The following is a 15,786-nucleotide window of genomic DNA, read 5'->3' as shown; positions in this document are numbered from 1 at the left end:
ATTCAATCACCACTGTTCCCTGTGGTGTGGCCCACCTTAAATATGGATCTGCTTCATTTTTGGGATCAAGCCCTGAATGATCTGTTAAAACAGATGAACGGCGTGGATGTAAGGCACATACATCAGGGTGGCCCCACAGTCAGGGATCCACCCACCCACCGAAGCCGCACCCTAACAGTTTTCTGTGGTATGGTCCACTTGATCCTTGGATATGCTTCAATTTTGGGATCATGCCCTAAAATGATCTGCAACAACGGATGGACGGTATGGATGAAACACACACATCATGGTGGGCCCCACAGAGTCTTCACACCACGGTAAAAGGGGGAGAGGACCTCACTACACATCCGCGTCCGCGGTAGACAAGTCCACTCTCGCCTCGATCCACTCGAATCGATTTAGACCACATATAAGCAAGGCACCACAACTTGTGGTACCGCGCCATCTTTCCTTCCAACATACCACTTTGTAGAAATCCGTTCCATGAAAACAAGAGGCCCCGTCATTTGGATCACTTGGGGAAAAAATCAGACCATTGTTCTCATTAGTGGGCCACGCAATTGGAATAAATGCACAACCAATGGTCTGACTCAGCATACAGTTTTGTCCCACCTAGCCAGCTATCTGATCATCCTAATTAATTTTCAGGGTGGGGCCTACCATTTTAATGGCTCTGATTTCCTACAGAAGTGTCATGTTGCCGGGAAAGGATGGTACGGTACCACAACTTGTGGTACCGTCTGCATGTACGTGATTAGTCCTCTTACTAACTTTCCATTAATCTACGGAGAGTTGCAAGCCTATATTTTCACGGAACTGAAACTAATTAAAAAAAAAAAAAGACAAATACCATAATTCTTCACCGTCTGAAGATGGAAGGGGGCGACACGTGGCACGATCTGGTGAGACAGGCCCATGGGTTTGGCTTGTGCTTCCTTCAACGCCCTGAAATTATCGACTATATTCCCAGAGAGGAGTTTGTAGGGTGGGCCATGGATGCCTTGCTTCTTCAGAGTCCTCTCCAGCATTTTGGGTCTCCACCAAACGTAGTTGAATACCTTCCAAACCCATGGTAGGATCAAAACACCAGCTATTACAAGCAAATTCGACAGATATACATCCATCTCTCTCTCTCCCTCTCTCCCTCCCTCCCTAAAAAGCCCTTCAAGCCGTGAGTTAAAAAGTGATGGCGTGTGGGTTCGAGGCAATTTCATGTGGGAAACGGATTGGCTACTCCCCCTGACACCAGCCAATGGCTGGTGTTCGTTGCTACGTGGGTGCCACCATGATGTAAGTGTTTCATCCATACCGTCCATCTATTTTTACAGATCATTTTACAGTAAAAGACCAAAAATGAGGTATATCCCACTCTCATGTGGACCACATTACAGGAAACAGTGTTGAATGAGCGTCCACCATTAAAAACATTTTGGGGGCGATAAAAGTTTTGGATTAAGCTAATTTTTGTTTTTTCCCTTCATCTGGGCCTGTATGACCTAATCAACAGATTGGATGTCAAATAAACAGTACAGAAGGCCTCAGGAGGATTTTAGTGGTGTATATCCAATCACTATTGTTTTCATGTGGTGTGGTCCACCTGAGCTTTATCCGATCACTATTGCTTTCATGTGGTGTGGCCCTATGTGTGAGGAAGCGGATTGGCTGGTGGACCACACACCAGATATGTAGCTATGCAGATACGTGTCGTGCTAAGACGAGCGCGGACGCTCCTCGAGCTCTGAGTCGTACGAACGGTTCAAAGGAGATCAAAGTAACATGGCCCCACAACGATGTATTTATTATATCCACATCGTCCATCCATTTTTCGAGATCATTTTAGAGCATTGGACAAAAAATGAATCATATCCAAATCTCAAATGGACCACACCAAAAATAGCAGCGACGATAATGATTTTCACAGTTAAAAATTTCGTAGGGCCACCATAACGTGTATTTTCCATCCAATATGGTAATAAGGTCTCAAATACATGGATGAAAAGGAAAAACAAATTTCACATTGATCCGAAACTTCTATGATCCCCCAAAGGCTTTCAATGGTAGGCGTTCAATCCCCCCTGTTTTTTTTTCAATGTGGTCCAATTGATATTTAGTTCTATCTTATTTTTTGGATCAAGCCTTAAGAAGAGCTCGCCAAATGGATGGATGGTTTGGATATAACACATACCTCATTATGGTTCCTGAGGAACTTGCTGACGTCAATACACTAGCTATATTGCTGATGTGTGGTACACCAGCCAATCCGCTCCTTAGTGTACCACACACCAGCTATATAGCTGCTGTAAGTACGTGTCGTGCAAAGAAACACCAACTATTTAGCTGCTGTAAGTACGTGTCGTGCGAAGACGAGCACTTATGCTCCTCGAGCTCCTAGTTATACGAACGGTTCAAAGGAGATCAAAGTTATAGGGGCTCACATTGATGTATTTGTTATATCCACACCGTTCATCTATTTTCAGAGATCATTTTAAAGCATTATCCAAAAAATGAATCATATCCAAAGATCATCTGGACCACACCACAAATAGTAGCGGAGATAATGATTTTCACTGTTAAAAAATTTGTAGGGTCCACCGTAACGTTTATTATCCATCCAATCTGTTCATAAGGTCACAAAGACCTGAGCGAAGAGGAAAACCAAATTTCATATTGATCCAAAACTTCTCTGACCCCACAAAGGTCCCCACAAAGGTTTCAATGATAGACGTTCAATCCACCGCTGCTTTTTTGCAGTGTGTTCCACTTGATAGTTAGATCTGTCTTATTTTTCGTATCAAGCCCCGGGACGAGCTGCCAAATAGATAGACGGTATGTATTGTATATCCACGCCGTACATCTGTTTTTTTTTTTTAAAAAAAAAAAGCTTATTTCATGACAGGATAAAGAAATGAAGCATATCCAAATACAATAACTGGCCATTAAAATTTTTTTTGTGGGTTATATAAGTTTTGGATCAAGTTGATATTTGTTTTTTTTTCTTTCCCCTAGTTCGGGTCCACGGGACCTTATCAACATATTGAAACGAAAATAAGTATTATGGTTCACACTAAGGAGTTTTCAATGGTTGGCTCTCAACCACCACCTTTCCCTAGTACGGTCTAGCTGATTGCTGATTGGATCTACTCTATATTTGGCCCGGGGATAAGAAAGAGCCGGCAAAACAGATGTGGGGGATGGATATAAAATATATACATCAAGGTGGGGCCCATGGTTAGGGCTCACCCTCTCAGGCCGCACCAATACAAAATTCTTGTTTAACACGCAATAATATTGATTGTGATATTTCGACTACCTCCGTCATCCCTTACGTCAGCTCATCTGGACGAGCCCAAACACCAGAGATGTCCAAAACTCAAGTGGGTCCGCAAGCATGCTATTTGTGTCCAAAATTCAAGCGGGCCAAGGAGCATGCTATTTGTGTCAAGCATACCGTGATGATGAATTAATATTAATGATCTAATCTTAGTAAGAAGTGACTGTGTTATGAATAATGGTTTAAGATGGCTATGGTTTATGAATTTGAAATTATGGACATAAATCTCATGGTTTATTATTTGACTAGGGTTGAGGTAAATTAGATAGATAATAGATATTTTATTTGTCAGCAAAAGCATATATGCTCGAGAATTTTATAAAGGCTAAAGAGAAAAAGCCGAAACTAGCATGTATGCCCATGAAAATTGGTTTTAGGTTGATTAATGATAATAGAAGCAATCTAATAGATGTTACACACTACATTTTATGGCTGCTAGGCCGAGGTATAATATCTATAGAGTGTGAGGTTACTTTGTTGCTATATAAAGTTTTTGGTAAAAATATATAGAAAGGAAAGAGAATTTTGCAATAAAGGTATGCTTGATCATTGCTGGAGAACTGCAAAAGTAAATTCTGAATTCAAATCACATGATGAGAAACAAATGCAAGCAAAGCATACATAAAAACACATGATTTTACATGAAACACCCTTGTAGGAAAAAATCACAGAGTAAAGCGACAAACAAATCTACGATGAAAATGAATTAAAAGAAATAGATCAACTTACAAATTTGAGAACCATTCTTAAAAACCTATTCTAATCTCGGTTTGCACCTACACACACACGCACGCACACACACACACACACACACCCCAATTTGATGCATGATAATTAACTAGTTGCTCTAAAAGCTCGAACTGTTAGAGCATGATGAATTAATCCTTTCTCATAGCCCAAGCCCCACATGGGTTAGGACCTCGACCGAACCCCCCTCGTGGGCCTCAAATCATATGGGTATTGCTTCACACGGGCCGCTCACCCCGAGTGTGTCCCCGCATCCCACATAGTACCCCACTCGAACCCGGTGTGAAATTCTCATTAATCACCCCCGGTGAGGAGTCTCGAACATGAGACCTCCCCTGTGGGCCCCGCCCACCCCGAGTGATATATATATATATAGCGTTATACTGTAATAGGAAATAAATTGTGCAATTACGCAAAACTTCACATGCTATTGATCTAAGCATCAATCGATTGAGCCCACCATGTTCGATCAATCGAATATGCTCAAAAGTGTCCAGAGGGTTAACATAAATTTTTTTTTTTTTAATTTAAATTTCGTCGATCACTCGAACCTCTAAGGTCGATTGATCGAACATGTCCAAAACTGTCCAGAGACTAATATGTTTAATCCTGGGCTCACTTGATCGATCGACTCTATCCCTTGATCACTTAAAATTCTTGTTTCTTAACAGATTGAAGACATTTTATTAACAATCTCCATCATGGTTTTAATTATCATGATCCTCAGATTCAAGCTCTATCTTAATCGTCTTCATCATAGCTTTACCGCGTTCATCACTTCTCGTGCACACTCCATCTTTATCAAACCTTTGTTAGACCTAGAAAAATCAATTAAAATTTAAATTTTTTTGTGACAACCACCTTAGTAAGCATATCTGTCGGATTCACGCTCATATGAATCTTCTCAAAAGTGACACCCCATTCCTCAAACACCCATCGGATAAAATGATGACGAACATTAATATCCTTAGTACGAGAATGATATACCGAATTCTTTGTCAAATTGATTGCTCTTTTGTTTAAGTGATTGGGCAAATTTGGGTCCTAGATAAACAAATCACAATGCTAAACTCGATGTTTAAGTGATCGAACAGATTCATTGACTTCCTATGATTGATTAATCGAATTTATACAGTTCTTTATCGGTACCACCCGCGTATAGGCCCACCTTGAGCATTAAGGGCTAGTTAGTGACGACCTAGGCTAGTTATATTAAAAAATTTCAAGGATTTTTTGGTAATCCAAAATAACGAAAATCTAGGATATTACACGATTCGACACCAACAACTTTATAGGCAATATTATTGCTCATAAACACCTGACGACCATCGTACTCGCTATAACTGGTGAACTAACTCCGATGAGAGGACATGTGGTATAAAGCTCTCTAATCCAAAATCCACTCATTGCTGAGATACCTGGATTTGAATGCGGTCAATACGTCACAACCACTCGCATTTTCATTAGATTCCGCTACGTTGGTCTCCTTCGACGATTTATCTGATTTCTTTACTTTCTAGGCATTAGGATTCCGATAATCCTTCTTCACATGCTCCGTCCTTCCACATTTTCAAAACTTCATTTTCTCTTTGCCTTTAGACTTGGACCTAGATCGTGAATTTTTCTTCTCTCACTCAGAACCTTTTTCCCTAATAACCAATGCATCCATAGAGGAACCTCCGCCACCGTCCTTTCTCAATTGATTCGAATGAAAGGTTGAGATAAAAATTTTGACATCAATGGTCTTCCTACCGTTGCACATAGTGTCTATGAGACTCTCATAAGACTCTAAAAAAGAATTCAATAAAATTAGGGCTCAGTCTTCCTCATAGATCATAACTTCCACACTCGTCAACCTGTAAAGTAGTTGATTGAATGCGCTAATGCGTTCATTAGTATTTAACCATTCTGCCATCTTCAGATTGTAATTTTTTTTTTCTAAATACAGGCGATTCGATAAAGATTTCATTATGTACAAACTTTCTAATTTCGTCCAAAGCCCTGCGATGATCTTCTGATCAAGGGCGTTATAAAGGACGTCTCTGCCAAACATAATTGGATTGAGATTTTTCCCTCTCATCTAGTTCTTCCCACTCTTCATCGCTCATAGTCACTTGACGCTTCATTATATCAAGGAGTGCATGTTGTAATACTTATTGAACTAGAAGGCCTCTCATCTTCACTTTTCATAGTTCAAAGTTATTTGTTTCGGGTGGACTTTTTTGTCTCATACTTCATGTTAGATCCCTCCATCGTTATGTTTCAGATTCAAACTCAAGTTGCAATGTATGGCTTTAGAACCACTTGTTGGGGAATCACGAAAGTAAACTCTAAATTCGAATCACACAATGAGAAACAAACGCAAACAAAGCATGCACAAGAATACACGATTTTATATAGAAAACCCTTACGGAAAAAAATCACGCCACAAAGTGACAAGAAAATCTACTATGAAAATAAATTATAAGAGATATATCAGGTTACTGATGCGAGAATACTTCTCAAAACCCTAGCCTCTCTTTAGAATAAGCCTTTCGATACTCTAAGCCCGTTTTACAAGGATATATATATATATATATATATATATATATATAGTGTTACACCGGAAATAAGAAATAAAATGCGCAGCTATGCAAAACTGTGCGTGCCATCGATCTAAGTATCGATCAATCAATATTGATCAAACAACACTCGATTGATCGTCAAACATGCTCAAAAGTGTCTAGAGAGTTAACATGATTTTTTAAAAAAAATAAAAAATAAAAATTTTTTGTCGATCACTCAAACCTCCAAGGTTGATCGATCAAACCTGTCTAAAACTGTCTAGAGACCAATCTGTCTAATCTATGGTTCACTCAATCAATCAACTCTGTCCATCGATCATTCGAAACCTCTTTTTCTTTATAGATGAGACATCTAATCAACAATCATGATTTTATTTGTTATTGTGCTAAAGAATTTAGACTTTTTGGGCCTAAAGATGGCAATTATGCCAGTATATGGATGATAAAAAGAGCATGCCACATCGTATTTTGTATTGGAAGTGTTACATTCACATGGCCTTTAAAGAGGTGGTCGTTCTTTCAACTATTAAAGCCAAGTACATTGTAGCTACATCTTATGCAAGTCAAGTAGCTTGATTAAGAAGATAGCTTTAGAGTGATTTACTATCCTTAAGATGGTTCCATGATTATCTATTGTGATAATAATTTGACTCTCTTATAAAGAATCTGATATTTCATAGATGTAGTAAGCACATTAATATTTGTTTTCACTTTACACAAGAGTTTAATGTAGGGAATAGCATAAAACAATAAGAAGAAGATCATCATCTTCCTCAAGTGATTAAAACTTTGAATACACAAGGAGAGTTCTTGAGTCTATAAGAAAATAAGAAAGAAAATTTGGATATTTTATTGAATAATGTGTATGATTTCTGATTATACTTGGTAAAGAAAACCCAAACTCTGATTCGAAATGATTCAAAATAGTAAAACTCTTAGTTACTCGAAATAGTAAAATTCTTTTGAAGTCTAATTTTCTAAAAATAGAAAGTCCAAATAAACCTTACTGAAGGATTCCTATTATGGTTACAAGCAATTTCTAAAAAGCCAGAAATCCTAAAACTCTAAAATTAAGGAGATATGACAAAAAATAGAAATGACTAAAAATAATAATTTTTTTCCAAAATCATAATTTTGAACCAAAAGGGCACACTTTCTCGCAAAATGTACATATGCGACCTGCATAGTAGGTCGGTTGACCCTGGAACCATCATTACATAAAGATAGATACGTTGTGCGTGACGATACTTGGATCAAAAGTTATGTTTGATTTATAGTCCACACTTTGAATGATAATTTCTCCCTATCTAGTCATCTAGGACTGGAATCTTTTCATTTGGATACCATTTGATATTTTAAAAAGTAGGTCCATGGTCTTTGATGGTGTAACTCACGCTGCTTAAATGGTTAGCACCACGCAATTTTGGGTAAACAAATCGAAGCTTCCTCATTATACCTTAGATTTAAATATTTTTATGCTTGTTGAAAAGTTAATTTTATAAGCTTTTCACTGAGTTATAAAATGCCTCTGTGGAGAACCATTTGGTATGTCATCGTTTGAATTGAAAGTCATGGAGAAGTGGGTTACACCATCAATGAAATAGGCCTCACTTTTAAAAGGTCAAAAGGTCTCTACATGAGATGATTCCAGTGCTAACTGAAAGCTCCTTGAATTATTTTTCCAGCAAGCTTAAAATCACCCTGATCTAACTTGTAATAAGGGAGAGCATATTCATAAAATTGCATGATACTGGAAAATATTTTAAGGGCTTTATAAAGTACATTGGCATTTTGGTCCCGGGAAAATATAATCCCCTCAATCCTGCACATAAAAGTTTAGAAAAATAATTTTAAAAAAATGGAGCTCCAAAAATGGCCTAGGCATATTTAGAGAAAACTCCCAAAGATTAAACACCAAAAGAATGAGAATCCCCTGCAAAAGAGTACAAGACTACAACACCTAAAACACTTGAGCTCTATAGGGCTAACCATGCTATATATATGAATCGACTATGTCCATCAGTTTCTACCCTGGAGTCTAGGCTTTGCATATAAAAGTCAGCCATATATATTACAACTTAGGTGGAACTCAGGTGAGCTCCACCGAGGGGACAATAGGAATAGGATGCCAACCATAGGTCGGTGTGATCCCACCATGGAGTGCATCATCAAACACAATAATCAGTTGTGTATGTCATCCAATTCATCAACAAGGTTTGCCCCATCAAGGAGCTGGACACCCCAAGAATCAGCCAGTCTAGCCATCATGTGGGCCAACATAAGAATTTGGAGTTTTTCAGGTGGTTGTCCATTATTTTCTATAATATGACCCACCTAATTATTGAATAGACCTGCTTTTAGGGGATGCAGACTAGGTAATTCCCCCATTAGACATAGCTCATGCTGCAGTAAAAAATGGAGCCCAGCAAAACATTTTTAAAAGTTGTTCAGTCAAATAGGTACTTGATCAGCCTATCTATGATGGCAGCCAGTCCTCCATTCAAATCCCACCACATTGGGGGTGAGGAGAGTTCCGTCCAGGCAGGTGCAATACCCAATTCAGGTATGCTTTAGGTTAATAACAACAGTTATCACTATAAAATAACCAAATCCAGATGACTGTCCACATAGCTCTATGACAAGGACCAAATGGACCTTCAAAGTTTATGTAAGATGAGTTGAGCACCATGCTGAGGACGGAGAGTTATAACAGTGTAAGGAGCATGGACATAGGAAGGTGATAGCTCGAACGAGAAATGTTGTAGGATCATGGCCAAAGCTAACTTAGATTCTACCAAGGCGAAGTTCTGCCCAATGCATATCCGTGGACCCCACCCAAATGGGAAGAACGAGACTTGATTGTTTGTTGCCTTGGAGACTCCTCTGGAAAATCTCTCTGGGTTGAATTCATCTGCGTCCTCGCCCCAAAGCTTGGGATCATGATGGATGAGGAGAATCGGCAGTGAAAGTTCCACACCAGCTGGGAGGGTTATTCCTCCTAGTTGCATTCTTTTATAAGTTCGCCGATTAAGGAGAATCGCAGGTGGGTACAGTCGGAGAACCTCATGCAGGATCATGGTTACCTGCCATTGATTTCAACAATTTCAGAGATCATGTGTCTGGCCAATGATTAAATGCAGTACTTTCATGTGAAATCAGTGAAAAATCTAAGAAATAATTCACATGTGCATGCAAATTAATTCACAAAGAGTTGTGCAGTTCATCAGGACTCTTTGGTGAGTGCAACCACCCCAAAGATCACATCACCCTGCCCATTAGATGGGCCATATTGTACGAAAATGGACAGTTAGAAATGACAACCAACTTCCACATTTGATGTAACATGTGTGGCCCACCTGGAGCACGACCAGTCTGATTTTGGACTATGACCCGATCACCATTGGCCCTGTGTCATTTGTATATTGGCATCACTTGGAAAGGAAAACACTCACAATTTTGAGGTGGCTTAAGCCATCAAAGTCTGGTTTGTTCTTCCCAAAGACTTGCAACACCTCTTCCCTCGCTCGCTCTTGCCAACTCGGATGCATACTCAACAAGATCATTGTCCATGTCAGCAAGCTAGACGTGGTCTCCTGCCCTGCAAGGTAGAATAGCCTGCACTCCTCTATCACTTCTTCAATACTCATGCTCTTGGAATTCCCTTGTTCTTGGGATTCTTTGGAATTGGATTCCATTAGCAAGCTCAACAAATCATCGTTGCTGGCTTCCCCCGTTTTCATAGCCTTCTCCCTCTTTTCAATCATACTCCTCACAATAGCTCGTATTTCTCTATCGATTTCCTTTCTCCTCAGGTTGTCTTTCATGGGAAAAAACCTGCAATGTGATAGTGCACATGATATGGAATTTATAGAAATTATCATTCAGAATTTGTGATAAAATATCATTTGGGTTTCTGATTTCATTTCCTTTATATCACTTCCCTCTTCTCACTCATGGAATTTATTGGAAACTTTTAAAGCTGCGCTTGGATGCACAGTTGAAATGAATTGAAATAATTAGTTCAGGACTGAAAGACAGACCAATTTGTAATAATCAGAAGCAGCAGCCAAATTGTAGTTATGTTCTTTTGAAGGCTACCTTCAAAGTAACTAAATTGCACTGTGGAGCCCAGTCCATGTGAATACCAAGCAAGAATTTCATTTTCCACTTTATGGAACTGATCATTGCAATGCAATTCCTTAGTGCATCCAAACACAGATTTCAATTGATGGTGGAATTAACAATTGGAACCCTACATAGAGTCAGAAGTAGGTTCATGGGCATCACCCAGTCTAATGGGATAAATGGTAACTGAAAAACAACGCTCCTCAGCCATCCCAAATAGGATTTTGAGTTGTGCTAATACCTAAATAGCTAGAAATCAAGCAGAAATGTCGTTTAAAAAGGCATACAATCTAGATGTTGACTTGCAGATCGCTCTTTCAAGAATTGATTTAAGTTCTGTTTGGGTGCACTATTGAATTGAAATGCAATGATTAGTTTAACAAAGAGGAACTGGCCAAATTGAGATGCCCTTCCTCATTTTGCATCTTGAGGTGCTTGGCTTGAAATCACAATTATGTAACATTCAAGTTGGTCTTGAAAGGAATGCAATGGCTATTTGAGGGCCACTTTCTCACAATGAGCACTAGGAAACACGAGCTTTTCCACTTGAATGAGCTTAATCATTGTGATTCAATTCAGTTTCCAAACACCTATTTGTTTCATTGTGTTTCAATTTAGTATATGACCTCAATCATGAGATGGCTTCTTCTGTTTGAGTCACCAAAAGAGGGGGAAATCGATTTCTTTTTCCTAGCTTTTCCTTGCAAAATGAGGGAAACCGTTCTGCACTGCCCCAACCGAGAGACAGGTCTCACTGTTCAACTGTTGACCTTTTAACATTTACATAGAAAACAACACTCATAACCAAACGACGGAATTCCTGTTGATTGGATTTTGCGGTTTTCCATTCCCTGAGGGTTCTTTAGGGATTTCCCACTTCCATATTTTGGATTCTTCCTATTCAAATACTAGAGAGAAACAATGCAGCAAAAAGAAAAAAAGAAAAAAAGAAATAGAAAAAGAAGAAGAAGAAGAAGGAAATGAATGCAAGCAAGTAAGAGGAGACGTGAGAACACACCGATAGCAGGATGTATGCCTTTTGAATAGCCTGGATAACAAGCTCTCCCTGTTCTGTTAGGAGTTGGAAAATCCGCCTCCCTTCCTTGTAGCTGCTACCAAACCCTGTCCGTGAGATAACATCTCCCGTTAAAGCTTGGAGTTCTGGCGACAGATCTAATTCACGGGACTCTTCAGAACCAACCCACTGCTCCCATTTGCTGATCAATTCACTGCAACTTGCAGAGAATGCTGGTAACATCCTCTATAGCCAACAAGAAACAGAAAGCAGCTTACAGATAGGCATCACTTTATACAATGATAAATGACCAATATTGTGTCATTTAAAGAGAAAAAAGAGCTGTGCCATGATTAAGTGCGAGATCAGAGCCATCCATCAGGTGTGTATGCTTGTGAAATGAGCCACACTTGTGTTCTAATCATTCAATTCTTTCTTACATGTTCAGTCAATCCATCCAAGATTCAAACCATAGCACAAACATAGTGGGGTCCACTTGATGAACAGCTTAGGTCTCACGTTTGCATGTCACGGGTGGAAATTCATGATCATGAGTAGCCTATGATTTTCTGAGAAAGAAGTCATGGTGCTTACTTTCAACTTCTCTACATGGAAGGCGGGGTTGATGATTCTCCTATGTTTTGCCCATTTTTCGCCTTCGTGACTCACGAGCCCAGATACTAACTGCTTCACAAATGCAGTTTGCTTTTGCTTTGCAAAGTGTCCAAACTTATTCGAAAGGACTTCCCTTATCAGTTCTGGATCCATGATGTTCACTCTAGGAGTTGTTCCAAACCATGTGACGGATGTTTTTCCTATGTTTTTCCCACTTTCAATCATCAGTAATTTCATTGCTTATAAGGATTGCTAGAGAAAATAAACAGCTGAAGTAAAATAAAAGATTTTGACTAAACATATTTGTGCGAGCATGCCTGTTATATATAAATAAGATTCAAATATAAAACTTCAACTGAAACGGTTAAATTCTCACCCGCATAACTATAGTGGGGTCCAGTTCCATAATTCAGTGGTACACAAGACTGTTTCGAAGATTATGGGATTGAGTGCCCATGTGGTGTGTGTAAAAAGATTTTTTTTTTTTTTTTTAAACACTACAGTGGAAGAATGTAAGAGTTATTCGTTTCAGGCCATTCATAGATTACAGAGTTAAGTGGTGTTGGGTGCCTATGAAGTTTTAAGTTAGTACTTTATATTTGAAAAGAGTTTCATACTATTTGGAAGCTACTCTATTTGTCTTTTAATAGTAATTTGTTTACATGTAAATAGATTATGTGTTTGGTTAACTTGTTAAGTGTTTTCAATGTATAAAGTAGGTAATCACACCACATAGAGATTAAGGTGGTAAATCCCTCCACAATGGGCCCAAAAAAAGGAGTTGATTTTTTTGGGCCTAAGAAAGCATCAAATCATGCATTTACTGGACGGATTGGATGTCCTGTACCCATCATTGTCAGCCCCAAATGCAATACATATGGAAGTTTTTAATGGTGGGCATCCCATCCTTCCCTCTCATGTGGTCCATTCAATAATCAACCAAGCTATTTTTTTCAAGATCATAGAAGAGCATTAAGGGAAGCACATGATGGACAGATTGGATGTACCATACACATACAATGGGCCCTACACATCACAAGTATATATCAACCATTGTGTTCTATTGTGTATCATGGATTTATTTATTTTATTATTATTATTATTATTATTTTTTAAGCTAATAGACTTAATCTCAAGTATCGCTTTTTGCTTGGTTTGATATTATTACAACTAAAAGCTATAATGCGTTTACAGCATGTAAAGTCTTTACAGGCAAATGTAAGTATCCAAATTGCCGTGCAATCGAATTACATATAAGTCAAAAAATGAAGCAAATCCTAAGCTCAAGTGGACCACACTACATGAAATAATGGTGATTGAACACTCATCATTAAAAACTTCTTGGGGGCTATAAAAGTCTTGGATCAAGTTGATATTATCCATTCATCTACATATGTGTGACCTTATCAATAGGTTGGATATATGTAGGGATGTACATCGGGCCGAACCGAGTCGAACTGGGCTTAACACAGCTTGCCCGAGTCACCAGCCAAACCAGCCCGAACCCGGCCAGGCTTGGCCCAGTCACCGGGCCAACATGTCCAGCCCTGGAGCTGTAAATGGTTAGGATAATTGGGTAAGAATTTAGAAAAAATATACACACACATATATATATATATTTATATTTATATATATATATATATATATATATATATATATAGGGGGGGCCAGGTCGAGTCGGGTTTTGGGCCGAGTCAGGCCGAACTGGAACCTATTCGAACTCGGCCCGAAGAAAATGGCCTGTCTCGACCCGAACTCAGTTCTGGGTCGGACCGAGTCGAGCGAGTTAATCCGGCTAGCCCGGTTTGTGTACAGCCCTAGATATATGGCAAAATAAACATCACAATGGGTGTCATTATCCCTACTATTTAATGTGGGGTGGTCCACTTGAGCTTCGGATCTGCTTCCTTTTTGGGTTTATGCCCTAAAATATCTGAATAAAAATGGATGGATGGTGTGGATATAAGAAACATCTACCAAGGTGGGCCCATAACGCCCAACGTATCACCACACCACCTAATCCGAGTCCAAATTCTAACTGGCCATTTCAATCTTTCAATAGGAATCAGTGGATGTTTATTTCACCTCCAAATATTCATTTGAAACTTGTAATTGATTGTAGGGCCTTCATGGCCATCATTCCAACAAAGATCACCACGTAAAAAAATGAGAACCGTCTGATCATCAGGTGGGCCATGCTTTTGGAATGGATGGACAACCGAGGATATGACTCAACGTACTGATGTGGCCAACCTAGTGAGCGGATCACACTTATTTTTGAGAAGCTGGTTTTCACGTTGGAGCCCACCTTTTTCATGGTACGGGTGGACTACATATGTGCCATATGGTCCGAAGCTCTGGTAGCCTGTAGGCCATCAGTTTTCAGGACATGCACCTAGTCGGCAGTGTAAGCGGTTGTCTGTGACTCCGGGCACAGAGATATACCTGTGCCAGGGGCTGTGTTGGGTCTGAAGATATGTACTTGACAAATCCACTCCGTCCATCTGTTTTAAAACACCACAATAGGACAATTGCGTAAAAATAATACAGATCCAACACTCATGTGGGTCACACTAAACGAAACAGGGGGAACGGAACCGTCCACGGTTGAAACCTTCCTGGAGATGAACATGATGTTTATATGCCATCCAAACCGTTCATAGGGTTATTATCAGTCAGATAAACAGTAGGAACATATATCATCCTGATATAAAACTTCTGTCAACCCCATCCATTCAATCTCCACTGTTTCGTGTGGTATATGGCCCACAAGAGTTTTGGATCTGCCTATTTTTATATCCGTCATATTGTGTTCTTTCAAAACAGACGGACGGAGTGGATTTGTCACGGACACCTCTGTGGATTCCACACAGCCCAGCTCACAGGTATATCTATGTGCGCGGGGTAACAAGCAATCCGCTTCCATCGGCAGTGTGCCGCGGGAGACATGTCTTCCATCCATTCGAATCGCTTCACCAATTGAGAACCGATCACATATAAGCATAGCACTACAGCTTACCGCACCATCGTTCCAGCTAACATGCCACTTTGTAGACATCCGTACCATGAAAAGGAGAGGCTCTGTCGTGAGGATTGCGTGGGAAAAAAATCAGGCCGTTTTGCTAGTTAGGTGGGCCACGCTGTTGGAATCAGTGAAAAACCAATGGTCTGACTCAACATACATTTTTGTCCCACCTAGCGGCCCATCTGATCAGCCTAATTATTTTTCAGGGTATGCCTACCGTTTTAATGGCTCTGATTTCTTACAGAAGTGTCACGTTGGCGGGAATGATGGTACTGTACCACAACTTGTGGGACCGTTTACATGTACGTGATCGAAGAGCAGGCCCACCTTCACAGAACTGAAACTAAGAAACCGAGCCAGGAAA

At 39.6% G+C, this 15,786-nt stretch overlaps 1 protein-coding gene across 5 annotated transcripts in view; it reads right to left on the bottom strand.

Annotated features, from left to right (window-relative positions):
* The window catches only part of LOC131245595 (cytochrome P450 CYP72A616-like), an 80,552-nt gene that overhangs the window by 31,321 nt on the left and 33,445 nt on the right, over positions 1 to 15,786 (bottom strand). For 2 of the 5 annotated variants that reach the window (XM_058245162.1, XM_058245159.1), the window contains exons 2-5: positions 12,377 to 12,597; positions 11,784 to 12,028; positions 10,095 to 10,476; positions 9,218 to 9,725 (exon numbers count right to left, since the gene is read on the bottom strand). The exons of 1 other annotated variant lie outside the window; for it this stretch is intronic. In XM_058245162.1, coding sequence (XP_058101145.1) covers positions 9,300 to 9,725; positions 10,095 to 10,476; positions 11,784 to 12,028; positions 12,377 to 12,597 — 1,274 coding nt within the window. In that variant the 3' untranslated portion in view covers positions 9,218 to 9,299. Of the gene's footprint in view, positions 1 to 850; positions 1,172 to 9,217; positions 9,726 to 10,094; positions 10,477 to 11,783; positions 12,029 to 12,376; positions 12,598 to 15,786 lie in introns of those variants that run through there. 2 more of the 5 variants (XM_058245161.1, XM_058245163.1) reach the window with 1 other exon arrangement.

This window comes from Magnolia sinica, chromosome 5 (genome assembly GCF_029962835.1).
Source record: "Magnolia sinica isolate HGM2019 chromosome 5, MsV1, whole genome shotgun sequence".
In the NCBI taxonomy this organism is placed as follows: Eukaryota; Viridiplantae; Streptophyta; class Magnoliopsida; order Magnoliales; family Magnoliaceae; genus Magnolia; species Magnolia sinica.
Note: the sequence above shows the minus strand (reverse complement) of the source record. Positions and strands in the feature narration are given on the sequence as shown.